The following is a 20,627-nucleotide window of genomic DNA, read 5'->3' as shown; positions in this document are numbered from 1 at the left end:
GTAGGCTGATGCTTCTTACTCGTTAACACTTGAATAATCACTATCTAGCTTTGCATAACATTGCAAAGTTAAAAAATATAACATTGCAAAGTTAAAAAATATACAAAATTATTGTCTGGTAACTACTCATAATTCTTGTGGCAACCGTGATGGCAACTATGGTGACATAATCTGGCAATTCGTGGCAGCGGTTTTTTTTCACCGGAACATGTCACATGGGATCTTGTTTCATAGCCCTCGCCGAGGTGAACCCATCGGTTAAGACTGATCGTTATTGGATTAATGGTTTGTGAGATAAATCATTTAAAAAATTCAAAAAGCAATTAATGTGATGATGTCAGCATGATGTGTAAGATTCTTGCATGCCTGCATGTGCTCTCAGTATAGTAAAAAATCCCATTGAAGTGCACGCATGCACACTTATGCAAAGTAGAATTTCCATTCCTTTTTGGGTTGCTCGGTTTAGGTTTTACTTCACAAATTCCTTTGTTTATGGATTTGTGATAAGAAACATTGTTATATGGAACCTATATTGGGAGGATGAGGCACATCTTCCTGTATTTTATACACCTGAGAAACATTATAAATTCACAACTTTACAAACAGTTTTCGTGTCAAATGCTATGGGTAATTGATTTAATTGACATGCCTGCCTATTCATGGTTATTATCAGAAACACAACAGTTGCTTATTATGATTGTTAGAAAAATGATATCATTCTTTTGACATGTTACACACTTTCAGGTACCATATGGTGTGCATTTCAAGTATAATTATTTTGTTCGAGAGGAAAAAAATTCCTCTAATGACATCATATGGAGGCCTGGACCTGAGTGCTCCTTATCGATACCTTCTGTTAGCCAGAAAAATCATGTCATCCTTGTAAAAGATCAGTGGATGGAAACCAGTGTGGCAGGTATTTCCTCTCCTTCCTGGGGATCATGGCTGATGGAAGCTGATTCTGTTGAAGATCAAATTGCTGAGAGAGGGAAGCGTGAGAGCATTGTGAAAGCCCACTCTGTTATAGATATGGTGGACGGAGCTTCATCTGTAGGTAATGTTGCTCTACCACAATTTTCATTTAATTAGTATTGACTGAGGCCCTTAGAGTTTCTGAACACTTAAATGTTTTCAGTTGATTGGCAGGTGAGCATATTATAATGAGACTTTGGAATGGCACACCTTTAGATTCAGTCAGTCCATCCATCAGTGTGCATGATGATTTTGCTGCAGCTGATAAACCAAATGCAATTAAAGTAAGTGTAAACCAACATGAGATAAATCAGCCTGTTGAGGAGCCATGGGTTCTTGGACCTATCGTCTCAGCAAAGAACTCCGTTGCACAAGTGAAACGCAAGAAAGACAGAAGGAAGTTTTTGAATACGGAAAAGGATTCAGGTGAAATAACTGAAAACATGCCTGAACAGGATCAGCCTGTGGAGGAGCCATGGTTATTTCAGTCTTGGGTGACAGCAAACAGAGCTGGTGTTATATCAAAACGGAAAGTAGAAGCAAAGGGCATTATGAAAAGGTTAAAAGAATTTGATAAACCCTCAGCAGCTTCTGAGAAGGATATGCCTGCCAGTGGTGAACCACCAAGAGTCATATTAATTAACTCCTCTATCTGCAGTACACAGAGAATTGCAGTATTGGAAGATGGGAAATTAGTTGAACTCTTGCTGGAGCCCATAAAGAACAATGTACATTGTGACAGTATTTATTTAGGTATAATAACAAAACTTGTGCCTCACATGGGAGGTGCTTTTGTCGACATTGGAATTTTGAGACCTTCACTTATGAGCATAAAGCAAAACCGTGATCCATTTGTGTATCCTCAAATTGTCAAGGATATTAAAGGAGGTTCTGCTAATGATTCTGGTTATAACCATGAGAGCCTTCTGACATACGATGATGATGATGATGATGTTGATGATGATATGGCTGACAATGAGTTTGCAGATGAAGAAAATGACGATGATTCATCAACATTTCTGGCTCAGAATGTTAAGGAAAATGAAGAAGGCTTGGACATTGTGTCCCATTCTAATATGAAGAAGATTGATGGTGCTGAATTTGAAAATGTCTCTGGTTGGGATGATGAAATTGATGATCACGTGGAAGATGAATACAATGATGATCACTCACCAGGAGATCGGTCAGAGATCTGCAATGATATTAAGACATTATCTTCCATTCAGCATGCTTTGAGGGAATCTAACGATGATACAAATGGATGTAGGTGGTCTCAAGTTCGCAAGGGCACAAAAATCATGGTTCAAGTTGTCAAGGAGGGATTGGGCACGAAAGGTCCAACACTGAGTCCCTTTCCATGCTTAAGAAGCCGATTTTGGGTGCGTAAGATTAACATAGTTCATTAGCTCTCATGCTCTTCGAGCATTACATTTTTAGAGCTTTATAATCTCTTGTTTAAAAAAATTAATGCTTCATAATCTCTTGTTTATCACCAAAGAACTAGGAATGGACAGGGATGCGTGTTAGCTATTCACGTGCCAGAACCATGAGTTGGTTTCGAGATCTTATGGGTTTCAACTCTAGCCTACCCCAACTTGTTTGGTCTTGTTTGCCATTGGTACAACAGTCGCACAAAAGGAATATCTCTGACCGCTAAATGCGGCTTGGTTAGTTCACGGAACCACCACTATTTGTGTCTGCACCCTGTTGCAAAAACGCATGTTACGCACATGAAAAAAATGTGAAGAAAAATCTGGGATGTACAACATCCTTAACACGTGCATTTGCAAAATATGCCATAACAAGCTGTTTCATGCTTCACTATGTAAGAAACCTTTTTGAGTTCTGATCTTGAACAAAGCAATGATCTTAACTTACCTGGAATATGTCGCTTACGGACATTTGCCATGATAACATGTTAATGATATCACCGACGACTAACTATTCGAGGCACATTCTGATCTAAGTACCAAAACTTTTGAAAGAATGCCCTTGTTCTGACAGACCCCGCATTGTATGGTGCATAGGTGCTCAGGTAGAAACTTTTTTAACTTTGGAATGAGCCTTCCATTTTGAATTGCAGATATTGGTCTCTCGTGGCAACAAAGTTGGAGTTTCAAAAAAGATTACTGGGATAGAACGCACCCGGTTGAAGGGCATTACAAAGTTATTACGACCTCCTGGATTTACTCTGACAGCTCGTACAGTTGCCGCTGGCCATTCTTGGGAGGAGTTAAACAAGGACCTTGATCGGTTGTTATCTACCTGGAAAGGAATAACTGAACATGCTCAATCTGCTGCCCTAGCTGCCGAGGAGGGTGTGGAAGGTGCTATTCCTGTTATGTTGTATAGATCAAAGGGCCAGGCTCTATCTATTGTTCAAGATGATTTTAATGAGAAGGTGAGTTAAGTTTGCATACTGTTCAAAACACAGCAGAACCAATAAAATTATGTCACGAGTACATTTCTTTTCAAACGCTTTACTCGAATCCCGATTAACTGGTATTCTAAATATAGGTCAAGAGGTTGGTTGTGGATTCTCCTCGCACCTACCATGAGGTACGTTTATAGTCATTTAAACTCTTGAAGAAATATTTTTTGTAAAATATTTTTCCTTCACACCGATGCATGCTTTATGGTGTGTACCTCTAGACAGAAGTTGACTTCTATATGCCTGTTTTTTCTGTAATCCAAGAAGTCAACACTTGAAAATATATTCTCTGAAAATTTGCTGCACATTTTTTGTTGTCACATAAGCCTGTTAAATGAGTGGCCCATGTGGCCCACGTACTGCTGGCCCAGGATGGCTAGGCCCATACTAGAGTGGTCCAATCTTCACGAAGTGGAGGTGGATGTGAGGAAGAACACGAAGAACACGAGGGGAAACACAATGGGAACTAGTACAAATCAACACACAAGTTGCAATAAAGATACACACAGATAGATCCTTGATCCAAATCATCCACAAGAGAGAGATGAAACAAGATAGGGTTCTTCCCCAAGTCCTAACACAAGGAGGGCTTGAATTCGTAGAGGAATCTTCACGTGGCCTTGATATTGCGTGAGTCTTCTCCCTCGGGAGGTCGTGTTCTCCATGAGGAGTCATCTCCACAATGGAGGAATCCCACTAGGAATGAGTTCTAATCTTAGCTAACCCTGGATCTAAGGTGGGGGAGAGGTTTGGTTGTGCTACCTGTGTTTGTGTGTGTTTGCGGTGTTGACCTTTTTGGGTAAGGGGGGGGAGGTATATATAGGTCCACCCACGAATGGGTAAGTGAGGAGGGGATACATGGCTCGTGGGCCCAAAACTTTGCGCAGTCAGTCTTACCGATCAGTCTGGTCGCGGAGGACTGGACAGTCCGGTAGTGCAAATCTTCGGAGGCTTCGGCGCAGGACTGGATAGTCTGGTCGGTCGGACCGGCCAGTCCGGTGGCGAGTCTTTTGGACAGTCTGGTGGCAACAGAAGGTTTTGAAGCTGTGCAGACCCACACGGACTGTCCGGCTAGCCGTCCGGATGCACCTCTTCTTCCGTCATTGCTTCCACGCTTCCCTCTTGGATGGCATAGTCGTACTCTTGTGCTTGCATTCCCTCAACATGCGCGAAGCTCAGCTTAAACCTATACATGCATTAGGAAGGAGGGTCAAGTAGTATACCATCCTCGAAGGGGCAAGTAAACACTACGTAAAGAAGAGAAATTCACCTTCATATGTATGATGTGGGAGATGCGTGTGTCTCCTGATGGTGGGGCACTTGACATGGTGATGTCCGTGGGATGCTCCGCATCAAGATGGGAATGAATGATATCTATCACCCTACTTGAGGGCGAGTGTTGTATGAGTGACCCATGTATTGCTGGCCTAGGAGGCCCAGGCCCATACCAGAGAGTGGCTTCTTAGAGTACTATTTATATAACCATGTAGCCTTTTGTATTTACCCCATTGTATAAGGGGTTTTCTGCATATCTTACACCTGTACATGTATATATATATTGGCCTACGACGTCATGGGAATACAAGTTGCATATTCCTAACATGGTATTAGATCTCAGGTTTTTTTAGCACGCACAACTCGTGCTTGATCCTTTCCTGGCGTCGTCGTGTTCTCCTTGTTGGATGTGTAACGCCCCGATCTGGTTGAGGGGCGACCAGAGTAGGCTACGGATTGGATCGGGAGGGAAAAGGTGCGAAGACTTGGAAAGGGGATGAGCGAAGGGGGAGTAGGTGAGGGGAATTCAGATTACTTTCAACCAACATGCCGATACATCCCTTCTCCAGGGTTTAAGTACACACGCTACGCCATTGGCCCTTGCCTCTTACACGCTTACAGGTGGAACCCACACACGCCTACACTTGGCCATGCCAACTGGCAGTCACACGGTGGTGTGTACTACCGCTGTGACAAGATGTCGCTGTTTCGTCGCCGCCTCGTTTCTCTACTCTGGCAACTGCTTGCCCACCCTCCCAATACTCCGGTCAACGCCATTGCCCCGAGCCACCTGCTTCGTCTTGAATCAAGCCGCCCGTGTCCTGATCTCTAGATCGAGACGCCGCGGGACTCCTCTGGATCGAGCCACAGACTTCCGCGAGACTCCTCTAGATTGAGTCATCCAGGTCCAGCTTTCTGGATCGCGTCGCCTGCCCTGGTTCCCTCCTCTGGATTGCCTCCTGATTCTGTCGAGCCGCCCAGGTCGTCACCTTGTTAGTTCATGGCCCCGCCGGTTCGTCATGTGGGCTCTCGATCGCGATTCTGACCCCAGCTGTCGTTCCTCGCCGATCTCTGCCGCTGGCCATCGATTCTTGTCACCACCGGCCGCTGATTCCTTATGCTGGCCGCCGGACCCGGCCACCTCCGGCTGGAATTGATCTCCGGCTCATCTGTTGCCCCTTGGTCCCGTCGGGACCCTCTGGTGGTAGCCCGTGAGGGCTGCTACTGCCTGTCGGTCGGTTGTGAAAAAAGGAGAAAAAAGAGAGAGATGTTTTCATCGGGGTTGTATGTCCCTCGCCGCCCGATGAATCTTGACGTTGTTTTCTTCACTACCCTGTCTTGCACATGGGCCGTTTCTCGGGGCTTGATGCTTGTTCACCTGTAACGTCGTCCCCTTAGGCGTCTTCCGCAGGTTGTGCTGGTCGCTCTTCTGCGGCTCCTCCTGTGACCTCATATGGTGATTGTTGCTCTACACTGACTCCTCTCGCGACTTTCACCTGTGAATGTTGCTCTTCCCCGACACCTCTGCGACTTTCACCGGCTGTACTAGTGCGTATGACTCCATCGACTGTGCCTCACACACATGTCTTCCCTTGGCCCTTGGTGCTTGTCTGCATACGGCCTCGTCTCCTCCACCATCGGCCTTTGCCGGTGCTACTGGTCATGCTACACCGTCACATTTAGCGGGTTCCACAAGTGGTGGTGGCCGCTCCTTTCCCGGTGCTACTATGTCGACTACTTCAGTTGTGTACTTCATTGAGGAGATTGCGCAACTTCATGCCCTGCTGATTGCCTCTGACTTTCTATTGTCGGGTGCATCTACGTCGACCTCTTCAGTTGAGTCCTTGACCGAGCAGGAGATTGGTGCTACTTCGATGCCTGCTAGCTCCATCTTCCGGTTCTCCATCGACAGGTTCTGCTGGTTCTGCTACTGACTCTTTGGCATTGTGAGACCACCTTCTATACAAGTAGGTACATCTTCGTGGATTCTTGATACCGAAGCATCTTTTCATATGACTCATGATTCATCCACTTTGTCCTCTACTCGACCTCTTGATTCTTTTGCTCATGTTCTTACTGGTGATGGTACCTCTCTCCCGGTTATTGGTCGAGGCATTCTTGGTACTTCATCTTTTCATGTTCCTGATGTTGCTCATGTTCCCCGACTTACCATGCAGCTCATTTCTGGTGGCCAGATTATTGATTTTGGTTGTCGTGTCATTCTCGACTTTCACTATTGTTCCGTTCTGGACCGTCATTCTGACGCTCTCCTTGGTGCTGGCCCTCGACATCATGACTCTCAGGGCCTCTGGGAGTTTGACTGGCTTCATCTGCCGTCCGTTGCAAGTCTCCCCCCTCTGCTGCCTTGTCTACCAGCTCTTTTCAATAGTGGCATCTTCGCCTTGGTCACTTGTGTGGCTCTCGTCTTTCATCCTTAGTTCGACGTGGTCTTCTTGGATCCGTTTCCGGCGGTGTGTCTTTAGATTGTCAGGGTTGTCGGCTTGGTAAACAGGTCCAATTACCTTATCCTCATAGCGACACTGTCTCAGCGTCCTTTTGACCTTGTTCACTCTGATGTCCGGGGTCCAACTCCCTTTGCCTTGAAAGGAGGTCATCGCTACTATATTATCTTTGTAGATGATTTCTCTCGATACACCTGGATATATTTTGTGTCTTCTCGTAGTGAGGTGTTATCCATCTATAAGCATTTTGCTGCCATGGTTCACACTCGGTTCACTATGCCTATTCGTGTGTTCTGTGCTGACTCTGCTGGAGAGTATATCTCCAAGATGTTGCATGGAGTCCTTGCTGAGCAGGGTACTCTTGCCCAGTTGCCATGTCCTGGTGCTCATGCTCAGAATGGCGTGGCTAAGCGCAAGCATCGTCACCTTCTTGAGACGGCTTTGCATTGATGATTGCCGCCTCTTCTTTCACCTCACTTCTAGGCTGAGGCTGTCTCCACTTCCACCTATCTCATCAACCTTTGGCCATCCACTGCTCTGCAGGGTGGCGTTCCTTCCGAGCATCTCTTTGATAGTTCTCCTGATTATTCGGTGCTTCATTTGTTTGGTTGTGCTTGCTATGTTCTTGCCCCTCATGAACACACCAAATTGTCCGTTCAGTTGAGTGTGTCTTCTTAGGTTATAATGATGAGCATAAGGGCTATCGTTGTTGGGATCCAATTAGTCGCCAGATGTGTATTTCTCGGGATGTGACTTTTGACGAGTCTCGTCCCTTCTACCCGCGTCCATCTTCCTCGACCTTTTCAGTGGAGGATATATTTTTCCTCACTTTTCCTGACACACCTATCACTCTTGTTCAGCCCTTGTCCGTCCGTCCTACTGCCCCTGCTTCTCCGACTGATGCATATCCAACGCCATCTCCCATGGTTTCCTCACCTCGCTCGTCACATGATTCTGCTCCTTCATCCCCGGTGTCTTCTTCGTCACCCTCACCTATCTCAGTGATTCTTCCTCGTATTCTTCTATCTTTTCCTCGGTATTATACTCGTCGTCCGCGTAATGTGGATGTGTCTATTGATGTGCCATCTTCCCCATCTCATCAACCTACTTATGGCTTGCGTCCTTGTTCGCTTCCGCCTGTTGATCGACTTGGTTTTCCAAGCGCAAGCGCTGCTGTTCTTGAGCCGACTTCATATCGTGAAGCTGTTGTTCATCCTGGATGGCAGTTTACGATGGCTGAGGAGCTTGTTGCTCTTGAGTGCACCGACACGTGGGATCTTGTTTCTCTTCCTCCTCGTGTCTGTCACATCATTTGTAAGTGGGTCTACAAGGTTGAGACTCGTTCCGATGGTTCTCTTGAGCACTACAAAGCTAGTCTTGTGGCTCGTGGTTTTCAACAGGAACACGGTCGTGATTATGATGAGACTTTTGCTCCTGTGGCCTAGATGACCACTATTTGTACACTTCTTGCCGTGGCCTTTGTTCGGCACTGGTCTGTGTCTCAGCTTGATGTTAAGAATGCCTTTCTTAATGGTGAGCTGCGTGAGGAGGTTTACATGCAGCCACCACCTGGGTATTCTATTCCTGATGGCATGGTCTGCCGTCTTCATCGCTCTCTCTTTCTGGCCTTAAGCAAGCTCCTCACGCCTGGTTTGAGTGTTTTGCCTCTGTGGTGACAGCCCCTGGTTTTTCAGCGAGTGCTCATGATCCAGCGCTGTTTGTCCACCTTTCTGCTCATGGTCGAACTCTTCTTCTTCTCTATGTTGATGACATGATCATCACTGGCGACGACCCCGAGTATATTGCCTTTGTGAAGGCCCGTCTTAGTGAGCAGTTTCTTATGTCTGATCTTGGCCCTCCTTGCTACTTTCTTGGAATCGAAGTCTCTTCTACCACCGATGGCCTTTTTATTTCCCAGGAAAAGTATATCCAGGATCTTGCTTGTGTTGCTCTTACAAATGAGCGCATTGTTGACTCCCATGGAGCTCAATGTCCACCTCCGTGATATTGACGGTGTCCCCTTGTTTGATCCAACACGTTATCATCATCTTGTTGGTAGTCTTGTCTATCTAGCTGTCACTTGTCCAGATATCTCTTATCCAGTCCATATTCTGAGTCAGTTTGTCTCTGCTCCCACTTCGGTTCACTATAGTCATCTCCGTCGTGTTCTCCGGTATCTTCGGGGCACGATCTCTCACCGTCTGTTCTTTCCTTGCTCTAGTTCCTTGCAGCTTCAGGCTTATTCGGATGCTACGTGGGCTAGTGATCCCTCAGACCGCGGTTCACTTTCTGCTTACTTTGTTTTTCTTGGTGGTTCTCTCATTTGCCTGGAAGACGAAGAAACAGACTGCAGTTTCCCATTCAAGTGCAGAGGCTGAGTTGCGAGCTATGGCTCTTTTGAAGGCAGAGGTGACTTGGTTACAGTGGTTACTTTAGGAGTTTGGTGTTTCTGTCACTACACCTACCCTGCTATTGTTTGACAGTACATGCGCTATTAGCATCGTGCACGATCCTATGAAGCATGAGCTCACCAAGCATATTGGTGTTGATGCTTTCTATGTGTGCGTTGGTGTGCAGGATCAGGTTATTGCTCTTTAGTATGTGCCTTCCGAGTTACAGTTGGCGGATTTCTTTACGAAGGCCCAGACTAGGGTGCAGCATGGTTTCTATCTCTTCAAACTCGGTGTTGTTTATCCACCATGAGTTTGAGGGTGGGTGTTAGAGTACTATTTATATAGCCATGTAGCCTTTTGCATTTACCCCATTGTATAAGGGGTTTTCTGCATATCCTACACCTGTACATGTATATATACTGGCCTATGGCCTCATGGGAATACAAGTTATGGCTGACCTAGTTGAGGTAGAGCTCCAGGCAGCAAAGGAGTGGGTCGCCAGAACAATCTATGGGTTCGACCACAGGTGTGCCTCCACTGTCCTACAAAGCATAATAATTAAATATGGATAGTTGTACTGTTAGCATATTAGTGTACCTTAAAACAACCTTAAAGTGAAAATGTACAATTTACATTTTACTGTCAGCATATTAGTGTTTCTTATGGATATAAAAGCAAAACATGTATTGTGTGCCCTACCTTACATTGAGGGATATTGTCCATTCTTAGTAGAAAATCACATTTTCCAGACCTCTTGATGTAAAAAAAAGCTTTTCTTCTTTCGTTTCTAGGTTACGGGCTATCTCCAAGAGGTTGCACCTGAGCTCTGCAATCGAGTCGACCTCTACGAGAAAAGAACTCCCATATTCGATGAATATAAGATCGAAAAGGAGATCGACAATATTCTCTGCAAAAGGTATGATATCTCTTCCTGCATTACTGATGTTCGTTTTACAGCTGCTAATGTTTTTGCTTCCTGTGTGTAGTATCTGCGAGCCATTCTACTGGAGAGCAAAATTGCATCTGTAATTGTGTATTTGAGTTTGATAAGTAGCTTCAGTACGTCTGGACCAAGGAGCTGCTTTTGTGGAGTAGTGTGGATGTTATCTCTGCATTGCTGCTACCATAGCTTTTATCACTTCCTAACTAAGAATAAATTAATTTAATAAAAGCCAATCCAAAGAGCAGAGTGCAACAACTACAGTGGCTTGGTGTCGTAGGTATTTCTGCGTAGAACTAGCTCAAAGAGTTAAGTTAACTTAGAAGTTGGTTTTGTAATAGCTGATCCATCATGGGCCAAACAAGTCAATTGGCCCATGACCGAATTGACATTGGCACCCAAGGGAGCCAAGGAAAAAAAAGAAGGAAAAATGGCAGAAAAAGGAGGTTCCCTCGGGAATGAGTGAACTGTCCCAACCCTCTGGCCAGCAAGCAGCCAGCCCGGCGGCTCTGGCTCTGACCCAGGCACAACCTTCAAGAAGGATATCACTGAGAAGGGTGCGATCGTTCGGTTGTGCGTTGCCGAAGGTGCAGGCATCCCTGTGCTTCCAGATCATCCAAGATGTTAGGAGTACAGTACTAGCGAGGCCTTTTCGCCGCTCCTTGGAGGTTCTCTGCTTGGTTTCCAGCCACTAGTCGATGAGGGTCTCGCCAGGATCAGGCCCCCTGGAGGAGGTACGGAACCAAGGCATGACCTCATGCCAAATATCCCTGGCGAACAGGTAGTGGACCAGGAGATGCTGCATGGTCTCCAAAGTTTGGACGCAGAGCAGGCAAGCAGGATTATGTGGCAGCGCTTTGTGGGCAAGGGCGCTGCACATTCCAACAACGATCAGACCGGCCAGCCAAAAATTGACTTTACGAGGAGCCCATGTCTTCAAAGTATGTTTCCAGGCACAACAGCGACAGACCCATGGAAGGTTGCCCTATAGCCTGGTCTGGCAGAGTAGACACCAGACTTAGTCCACCTCCAGACGAGGCATTCAGGCTCATCGAAGGGTTGGTAGGCTCGCCAGAGCGTCACAAACTCTCAGAGCCCCAACAAGGAAAGCTCAATCAGGATGTTGTCAATCCAGGCACCATTGAGAAGCCCCTGGGCCACGGTGCGAATTTCACCTCGACGGTTAGGGATCTTGGCGAGGATGTCAGTTGATAATTTTGCCACCGCGCTACTGCCAAGCCTGCGGTCAGACCAAAACTGGCAAGAAGACTGCCCATTGCCAATGATAGGCACTTGGGTGTCCTGATCTTCCGATTAGAGGTACTCCTTTGATTTTATAGGAGTTGACTTTGACGATCCGACTACAATGTGTGTTGACGCTGTGCCATGCAATCGCTAAACCAACTCCAGAGTTGTTATTGACCAAGCTATGAACAGCAATGTGAGTATTGCGAATATGAGTTGGGGTTCTGAAAAGCGGTTCACCGGCGGTCGTTGGACACATCAGTTTACACGAAGTTGCAGCAATGTCCTAGGGCGGTATTTATGGAGGGACGAAGGGGAAATTCGGCCATCCTTGGGAGCCAGAGGCGACGAAATCCACCATAAGTCGGCTTCCTCCACTTATACAGACTAAAAACTGCCCAGAAGTTAGGTGGCACAACATCTATGGATGATTATCGACGGAATTATGAGGTGTCATCTTGTATATTTCGTCCATGTCTTCATTCAGCGGCTGGTTTTCAGGGGTTCAAACACTAGTGTCCTTCTGATAATGACGGGATGTTAGGTAATAAACACATCAAGCTAATGCACCAAAGTAAAGAAGCCCAGCCCATGTAACATTGTGGCCTGCCCATGTGTTTGTTTTGCCCCGGGCTGTGCCAATGGTCAATGTGATAGATCTGATCGATTGGTGTACCACGTCTCGCTGCAGGGAGTTTAGGAGGCCTACCGTTGCCTCCACCGCTCGTCACGACGCCATCCACAATCGCATACTAGTACACAGCTGGACGCCAAGCGATTGGAGACCAGCGAGTATTCAGTTCGCCTGCAACAGCCACCACTTATTGAGTCACCAGCTTTTCGCATGTCTGTACCACAACTCTTGCCTGAAAGGATGGCAGAGGACAATGACGTCGTCAGCGTGCAGGGATTTAGCCAGGATTTGCCTATGAGGGTAAAGAAGCCAAAGTCCAGGGTAGGCTGAACCAAGCGGCAGAGGGTGTCGACGGACAGTATGAAGATTTGCGGGGAAAGCGGGTCCCCTTGCACATGCCCTTCCGGTGCCAAATCGGTGCGCTGGGCATGCCGTTGATCAGGACCCTAGTATTGGCGTAGGAGCACAATATGCACAGCCAACCGCAGAATTTCTTGCCAAAACCATAGCGACAAAGAACCTTGAGGACGAATGTTCAGGAGATCGAGTCAAACGCTTTGGTTAGGTCAAGCTTTAGCAGCTCCCGCGGCAACTTGAGCTGGTGAAGGAGCCACGCCGATTGATATTAGAGATGCTTATAAATTTCTGCCTTATTATATGATAGTGTTTCCTTTGTTGCAGGGTTGTGCTACAGAATGGGGGTTCATTAATTATAGAACAGACTGAAGCTCTAGTTTCCATTGATGTGAATGGTGGCCACAGTATGTTTGGTCAAGGGACGTCGCAGGAGAAGGCTATTTTAGATGTCAATCTTGAAGCTGCAAAGCAAGTATGTGCTTTATGCTTTTGCTTTGCAGGAAAACAGTATATTTGCTTCCAAATTGTCTCTCAGAATCTATCTGTGTCATGAACTTATCCTTCTGTCGTGATTCACTTTCATTGCTTTATTAATTGCTACAGATGCAATTCATTGCACTTTGTCTTGCATGGCACAGGTTTGCTATGAAAATATTGCTCTTGCTTCTTGTTATGAGTGAACATATTTATGATGAAACTATCGACTTTGCAGTAGCACTTAAGGGATGCAGTTGGTGTATGTGCTAGAGCTGCTACTCCCCTGTTTATATATAAGGGGTGTTTGACTTTTCAGTCTCCAATGCATGATCTTGAGTACGATTTTTACTTTATAATATGCTTAATTTTTTTAGTAAAATGATATATGACATGCAAATATTTTGCAAGACAAATACAACAACATTAGTGGTCAAAGTTTTAAAAAGTTGATCACATGTATACTTATGTGCCTTATGTTTTGAATAGCGGTAGTATGTCAGTTTGTCCGGGCTGTTGGTTCTGTTTGGCTATTCTATTAATTTCATATTGTTAGCTATATATTAGCATCAGTGTATCACATGCTCATATCACAAATTTTCATTAGTTCTTTTATATGTTGGTTATCTAATCCCAAGGCAGGATGACCTAATGAGTGGGCTGCTCACACACACGTAGCTATTGCACATTCAAAAATAAATGCATCCCTTCTGGTAGAATGTAACATCAAATAATAGCATAATATTTGGATTTTATCATTTTATGAGTGTTGTTGACTTACTGTCATTTAGGTGATTGTATTTTGAGAAGTGATATCTGTGTATGGTTCACAAAGGAATTGTTACTTATTTCATTTCAAGTACTAAATAAAAAATTCACTGTCTGATGGCACACATTTTACTTCATAACCTTCTGCTTTTTAAGATTAAATAGTGCATATTTCTCTTTTTTTTAGCTGGGACAATCAGCCTTCATCAGGATATTCTGTACTCCTGCGTTCATAATATAGTGCACATTGGTTTTCTCAGAAGTTAAATTTCAGAAACTTAGACCAAGTTCACCGAGAAAATTATCTATATCTACTATACTGGATATATACCATATGAAATATAACCATGATTAAAATAATGGTATTGATTTGGAATTCTAGACGCTGATAATTTTTTCCTATAAACTTGGTCAAAGTTTAAAAGTATGCCTTTGAAAAATCTAGTAAACACTATTTTGGAACGGGAGTACCATTTATTACTCAAATTATACTTGATGCATTGATATCCCTATTAGAAAATTGCTTTGCACAATGATACCATACCTGCAACTGGTACTTGTGTTTTGTGTAACCAGCAACCATACACACGCTATGGAGCAAGATAATAAATCTGGCTTGCATAGGTTGATTGTATATTTGAAGTATGGAAGATTATTAAAGTACTGGACTTGATTGCTAATCTTGAAATTTCTTCAACACAGATTGCTCGTGAGCTGCGCTTGAGGGATATTGGTGGCATCATTGTTGTTGATTTTATCGACATGACGGACGATTGTAAGATATAGTTTCGACTCTCGTAGAAGTAATAATGTCATGTAAATGCATATCCAGGATTGTGCATTTGTTTTACATATTCTCACTAAACTTGCATTTATGTTTTGCTTTATTTATTTATTTTTTCTGCCAACCCGTTGATACTTGACTATCTTGTACAATTTTATATCGTATACTAGTATCATTTGTGCAGCCTGATGTTTTAGAATTTACTAGAATGCAGTCTCATTGAATATCATTCTGTGACCTGTACCTTCTCATGTTTTCACATGCTAGGGTAAAATTACCTAGCAAATGATGCTGCTTATTGATGTTAAACTGCTAGATTGTTTTGTAAAAAATCAAGTATAAGATTTCATTTAATGGCATTCTTTTATTAGTGAACAGTATATTACATTTTGTAGTCAAACACTTGCATATCATTACTCCTGCCAGTAAGATTCAGTGTGGTGTTTGTCCTACAAATTCTTCTTCTTTACCTGTTAAGTTGTTATATGTATCTGGATGCTGGTAAATTTGGTTGGATTTTCAACAAAAAAATGATTAAATTTTGCTCAGTATCTCTATAAGAATATTTGGCATCTGATCTGGATACTTTGCAAAAGTTAGGAATTGTTTGGCTAGATTTTTGTGTGTGCCATCATTTCTCTTCTGACAGGAAATTCACGATTTGTAATTTAAAAAGTGCATTCTGTTCAAAACTGAATCTTCATGGAATTTTAAGAGCTTTGCTTATGCTCTGAATTAAGGCCACTACAGGTAATAGAGAACACCGCTTTTACTTGTACTACCATTTGGGCATCCTGCAGAGTTGGTTAAATTGTTAGTTGACATCGTGACCAATCTGTTATGGCATTCCCATTTTTCTTCTGATGGTTGAGACAAATTCCTTCCTGGTTATTTAATCAATGTTTCTTGCACTTAATGATGTCCATAAGATTATGCGTATTTTGCTGCTCCTTTTTTTTATCCTTGATCTAATCTAGCATTTTCCCTCAGCAAACAAAAGATTAATCTATGATGAAATGAAGAAAGCAGTAGAAAAGGACCGCTCAACCGTTGGTGTTTCAGAATTGTCAAAGCTAGGTTTGATGGAAATAACTAGAAAAAGGGTAATGTGCTACTGACACTTTGCCAGCATGCTGACACTATGTTCTTGTATACTGGAAACTTCAATTTTCATAAGAGCGCAATAAATCTTGTTGGTTGTTACTTGGAGTTATCAGTGGCAAACTCGTAATTGCTTGAATCACTTTGCCAGCATGCTGACAGTTATCCAAGAGGTTCACAATAACATGAACACATATTTATCTGATTATATAGTACGTATTGAGCAATAGTAAGTTGATGAAACCCAAGGGTATCCAAAGAAGGCTAAATAAACAAAAATATTGAGAAATCACTATTGCCACATTTATTGTCCATTTTCCTTATAAAATTTAAGACATAATTAGGTGAGGTATCCTGAACTGATTAATCACCCATCGTTCTGATCCACGATTTGCCTGACCTATGCTTGCTAGGGTGCAAACTCTGACTAAAAATGACATCGTTTTAATGAGAATACTCTCTATATTGAAATTTGTGAAGATGGAAGTGTGATTCAGAAGTTCATGTTGTCAGTGTACGTACAAACGTTTTCTTCTCATCTCAAGGTTTCTCTGTTCTCTCCCACGGTCATGGTTTATACTGAATTTCCAGTATATGGGGATTCTGGCAGAAAACACTGTATGTCAGCATCTGAATACTGTCAAAATCAGAAGTTTGACTGCATCAACTGTTAGAACTCAGGCCTTATTTTGCTCCCTGTATCTCTCCATAAGTTGTCGTACCAAGAAAATGGCTTCCATGGTCGACCTCCCAGGCATGAAACCAAACTGATTTTTGGTCACGCTTGTCATTCTTAAGCAGTGCTCAATGACTCTCCCATAGCTTCATTGTATGGCTCATCAGCTTAATTCCATGGTAATTAGTACAACTCTGAACATCCCCTTGTTCTTGAAGATTGGTACTAATATACTCCGTCTCCATCCTTCTGGCATCTTGTTTGCTCGAAAAATGTGGTTGAAAAGCTTGGTTAGCCATACTATCGCTGTGTCCCCGAGGCCTTCCCACACCTCAATGGGGATACAATCAGGGCCCGTCGCCTTGCCTCATTTCATCCTTTTTAAAGCCTCCTTGACCTCAGACTCTTGGATTCGCCGCACAAAACGCATGCTGGTCTCATCAAAAGAGTCGTCCAGTTCAATGGTAGAACTCTCATTCTCCCCATTGAACAGCTTGTCGAAGTACTCCCACCATCTATGCTTAATCCCCTCGTCCTTCACCAGGAGTTGGTCTGCTCCGTCTTTGATGCATTTGACTTGGCCAACATCCCTCGTCTTCCTCTCTCGGATCTTGGCCATCTTATAGATGTCCCTTTCGCCTTCCTTTGTGCCTAACCATTGGTAGAGGTCCTCATACGCCCGACCCCTTGCTTCACTGACAGCTCGCTTTGCAGCCTTCTTCATCATCTTGTACTTCTCTATGTTGTCTGCACTGCTATCCAGGTATAGGCGTCTGAAACAATCTTTCTTCTCTTTAATCGCCTTCTGGACATCATCATTCCACCACCAGGTATCCTTAGCTTCGCTTCTCCTTCCCCTGGACACTCCAAACTCCTTCGAGGCCACCTTACGGATGCAAGTCGCCATCTTCATCCACACATTGTCTGCATCCCCTCCTTCCTCCCAGGGCCCTCCTTAATGACCCTATCCTTGAACGCCTGAGCTACCTCCCCCTTGAGCTTCCACCACTTCGTTCTAGCAACTTTGGCACACTTATCCCACTGGACACGAATCTGAAAGCGGAAGTCAGCAGCCACCAGCTTATGCTGAGGGACAACACTCTCTCCAGGTATCACCTTACAATCTAGGCACGCACGCCTATCTTCTCTTCTCGAGAGGACGAAATTAATCTGGCTAGAGTGTTGGCCACTACTAAAAGTCACCAGATGTGATTATCTCATTTTAAAGAGGGTGTTAGCTACGATCATGTCGTAGGCTAGAGCAAAGCTTAAGACATCTTCTCCTTCTTGATTCCTGATGCCATAGCCAAAGCCCCCATGCACCCCTTCAAAACCTGTGTTAGATGTACCCACGAGGCCATTGAGGTCTCCTCTTATGAAGAGCTTCTCGCCAATCGGTACACTCCTCACCATGTCCTCCAGGCCTTCCAAGAACTCCCTCTTGGTGTTCTCATTGTGGCCTACTTGCGGGGCATACACGCTGATAACATTGAGAACTAAGTCACCAACTACCAGCTTGACCAGGATAGTCCGGTCCCCGCGGAAGCTAACAATGGCGTGCAAACTCCAGCAAGGTGAATTCGCCACCGTTCTCGGTGCGGAAGACACCCATGGCCTCAAGCGCCATGCGATTTTCCTGGTGGTCGTGTCGCCGAATTCGATGGCTTCCCACAGATCATGGCCCTCCAGCTTCACCCTCATGAGGAGGCTCCAATCCTCATAGTTCCTCCTGAGTCAGCTGCAGGAACACCGCGCCGTTGACTTCCTTCACCCCGCGCTGGATGGCAACCTCTGGTCTGTCATGGCGCCCCCTGCGGCTTGGCTGCGTGGAAGGCGAACGACGACTATAGACATGCTGCTGTGTGCTGCGACCGATGCGGCCACCCACTGAAGCTAACATGGTCTTGGATCAGCACCTTGCTTTCATATTGAATGTTAGAACTCAGGCTGAGATAGAGAGGCAGAGGGAAGCTGGGGCTGAACACAGGATAGTGTTTTTCTGAAGCTGTTGCTTGTATTGCTGCCCTGGGGTCTATAGATAATGGGCAAGTCGATTGCTAATGCTAAATCGACCATGCAACTCTAGCAGCTGCTAGTACATGCAGAAAGCAAATTGACTACTAGCTGCCTGCGTGCATATTTTTTGGGACAGAGGGAGTACATACTAAGAAAGCTCGAGCGGACCTACACTAATAATAGCCAAGTAAATACAACATAAAGATTACAGCTAACATCAACTGTCTTTTCTCTTTGAAAATAAGGTTGTAACTGCTTAGTCATCAGTAGTTTCTGAATGTTCTTGTTTTTTATTTTAATGGTGAAATTATGTTCGTGTAGCAACATACTCCCTCCGTCCCAAAATTCTTGTCTTAGATTTGTCTAAATATCTGTATTTAGACAAATCTAAGACAAGAATTTTGGGACGGAGGGAGTACTTACTACTGTTATTTGTTTATTACTTTTGAGTCATCCCGACACCCCTCCTTTAAATTATCATGTTGCCAGTAATGTTGATATGCCTGGTTGGTATGCAGGTTCGACCAAGTGTTACTTTCATGATCAGCGAGCCTTGTCCATGTTGCCATGGTATTGGTCGTGTTGAAGCTCTTGATACGTCCTTTTCTAAGATAGAACGTGAAATCTGTCGACGCCTGGTAAGTCCTACAGACAATGCTTGTTTGTTGTCCGTCCTCAGTTTATGGCTTTAGTTTGTGTTACGCTATCGAAATGAATGCTCACACTGGATGTAGCTAATTTTCTAGAGATAATTTGATACAATACTGATGACCCATGGAATTGAAATCGCATGTTTGTTTAGATAATTTGGCATTATGATAAACCTTTTTCTTCTGGATGCACATATGATCTCCTTATATAGCCAAAATTCCAGACATAGAACTTCAGGTCATGATGTACTCAGTGTTTTAGTCACAGTTATTGACAAGGAATGTTTGTCTTAAATCTTTTCCAATGAACAGGCCGTCTCTGGTCATAATCCAGATCCAGAAAAACCAAAATTGTGGCCAAGATTTTTGCTTAGGGTGGACCATGAGATGTGCACGTACTTGACGTCAGGCAAAAGGACTAAATTAGGGATCCTTAGTAGCTCCCTCAAAGTTTGGGTTTTGTTGAAGGTATAACATGTCATGCGTTTCTTTATCCATTTACACCCTCCATGAATCTTCAATAATGATAAACGTAAGCGAACTCATTTGCTAATGAAAACAATCCAGATTGCTCGAGGTTTTACACGGGGTGCATTTGAATTGCTACCATATTCTGATCAGAAGGACACGGATGAGCAGAAGGAATTATCACCAGAGTCACCACCTCCAAGGGAAGCAGGAAGACCGAGACTGTCTGTTTTTCCTATAAAGAAATGGATGAGCCGTGCAAAGCGAGCCAAGTGAATATCTTGCAAAGATGAGACGAACTTTTTTTTCAAAGAGCTGAACTGAATCCCAGATTGACAAGGGGTGATTTTCCGAGGGCTTTGCTGTGTTCCAACGGTGATCCCAACAGCGGATATTCATGTTTGCTTGGCTAAAGTTTGGACAACTACTGTCCTTGATTTTGTAGTTGCCACTCAGTGAAGTTTAACGTGAAATGTGGGAAGATCGTAGGACGCAATGAAATTAGATTGTGTGAAAGCTGTGGGGGCAGAGCATAGTTACGTAGTTGTTGTATCGCCCTAGTCAGATTTTTTGTTTATTTATTCAATCATTGTTAAAACATTAAATGATACTCCCTCTGTTCCGTAATATTTGTCGCTGGGGCATTCTTTCCGACCAGGTGAAAAGGGAGGAAAGTACCAAACTACCCTCAATTTGAAAAAAAAAATTGTCGCTGGGATCGTCCTCTTCCTCCGCTCCTCTCCTCCGCCAGGCTCCGCCCTCTGCCGTCCCCAGCTCCCACATCCTCCACCGCAGCTCCGGCGTCCGTCCCTGCCGGTCACAGCTCCCTCGCCGCCCGCCTTCCTCCGCTCCAATCGAGAGCCCCAGGTCCCGTCCCGTCGGCCACAGCTCTCTCGCCGGCCGCCTTCCTCCGCTCCGATCGAGAGCCCCATGTCCGTCCCCGCCCGTGCATCCATCTCGAATTGATCCTCTGTTGCTGCT

At 44.5% G+C, this 20,627-nt stretch overlaps 1 protein-coding gene across 6 annotated transcripts in view; it reads left to right on the top strand.

The window, feature by feature from the left end:
• LOC125521866 (ribonuclease E/G-like protein, chloroplastic) overlaps positions 1-20,298 on the top strand; it is a 30,106-nt gene extending 9,808 nt beyond the window's left edge. For 5 of the 6 annotated variants that reach the window (XM_048686928.1, XM_048686926.1, XM_048686931.1 and 2 more), the window contains 11 exons: positions 745-1,054; positions 1,147-2,351; positions 3,056-3,373; positions 3,490-3,531; positions 10,325-10,449; positions 13,034-13,181; positions 14,654-14,726; positions 15,726-15,838; positions 19,047-19,166; positions 19,491-19,646; positions 19,746-20,298. In XM_048686928.1, coding sequence (XP_048542885.1) covers positions 745-1,054; positions 1,147-2,351; positions 3,056-3,373; positions 3,490-3,531; positions 10,325-10,449; positions 13,034-13,181; positions 14,654-14,726; positions 15,726-15,838; positions 19,047-19,166; positions 19,491-19,646; positions 19,746-19,922 — 2,787 coding nt within the window. In that variant the 3' untranslated portion in view covers positions 19,923-20,298. The remainder of the gene's footprint in view (positions 1-744; positions 1,055-1,146; positions 2,352-3,055; positions 3,374-3,489; positions 3,532-10,324; positions 10,450-13,033; positions 13,182-14,653; positions 14,727-15,725; positions 15,839-19,046; positions 19,167-19,490; positions 19,647-19,745) is intronic. The other variant, XM_048686927.1, reaches the window with a different exon arrangement.
• The last annotated feature ends 329 nt before the right edge of the window (positions 20,299-20,627 follow it).

This window comes from Triticum urartu, chromosome 7 (assembly GCF_003073215.2).
Source record: "Triticum urartu cultivar G1812 chromosome 7, Tu2.1, whole genome shotgun sequence".
In the NCBI taxonomy this organism is placed as follows: Eukaryota; Viridiplantae; Streptophyta; class Magnoliopsida; order Poales; family Poaceae; genus Triticum; species Triticum urartu.
Note: the sequence above shows the minus strand (reverse complement) of the source record. Positions and strands in the feature narration are given on the sequence as shown.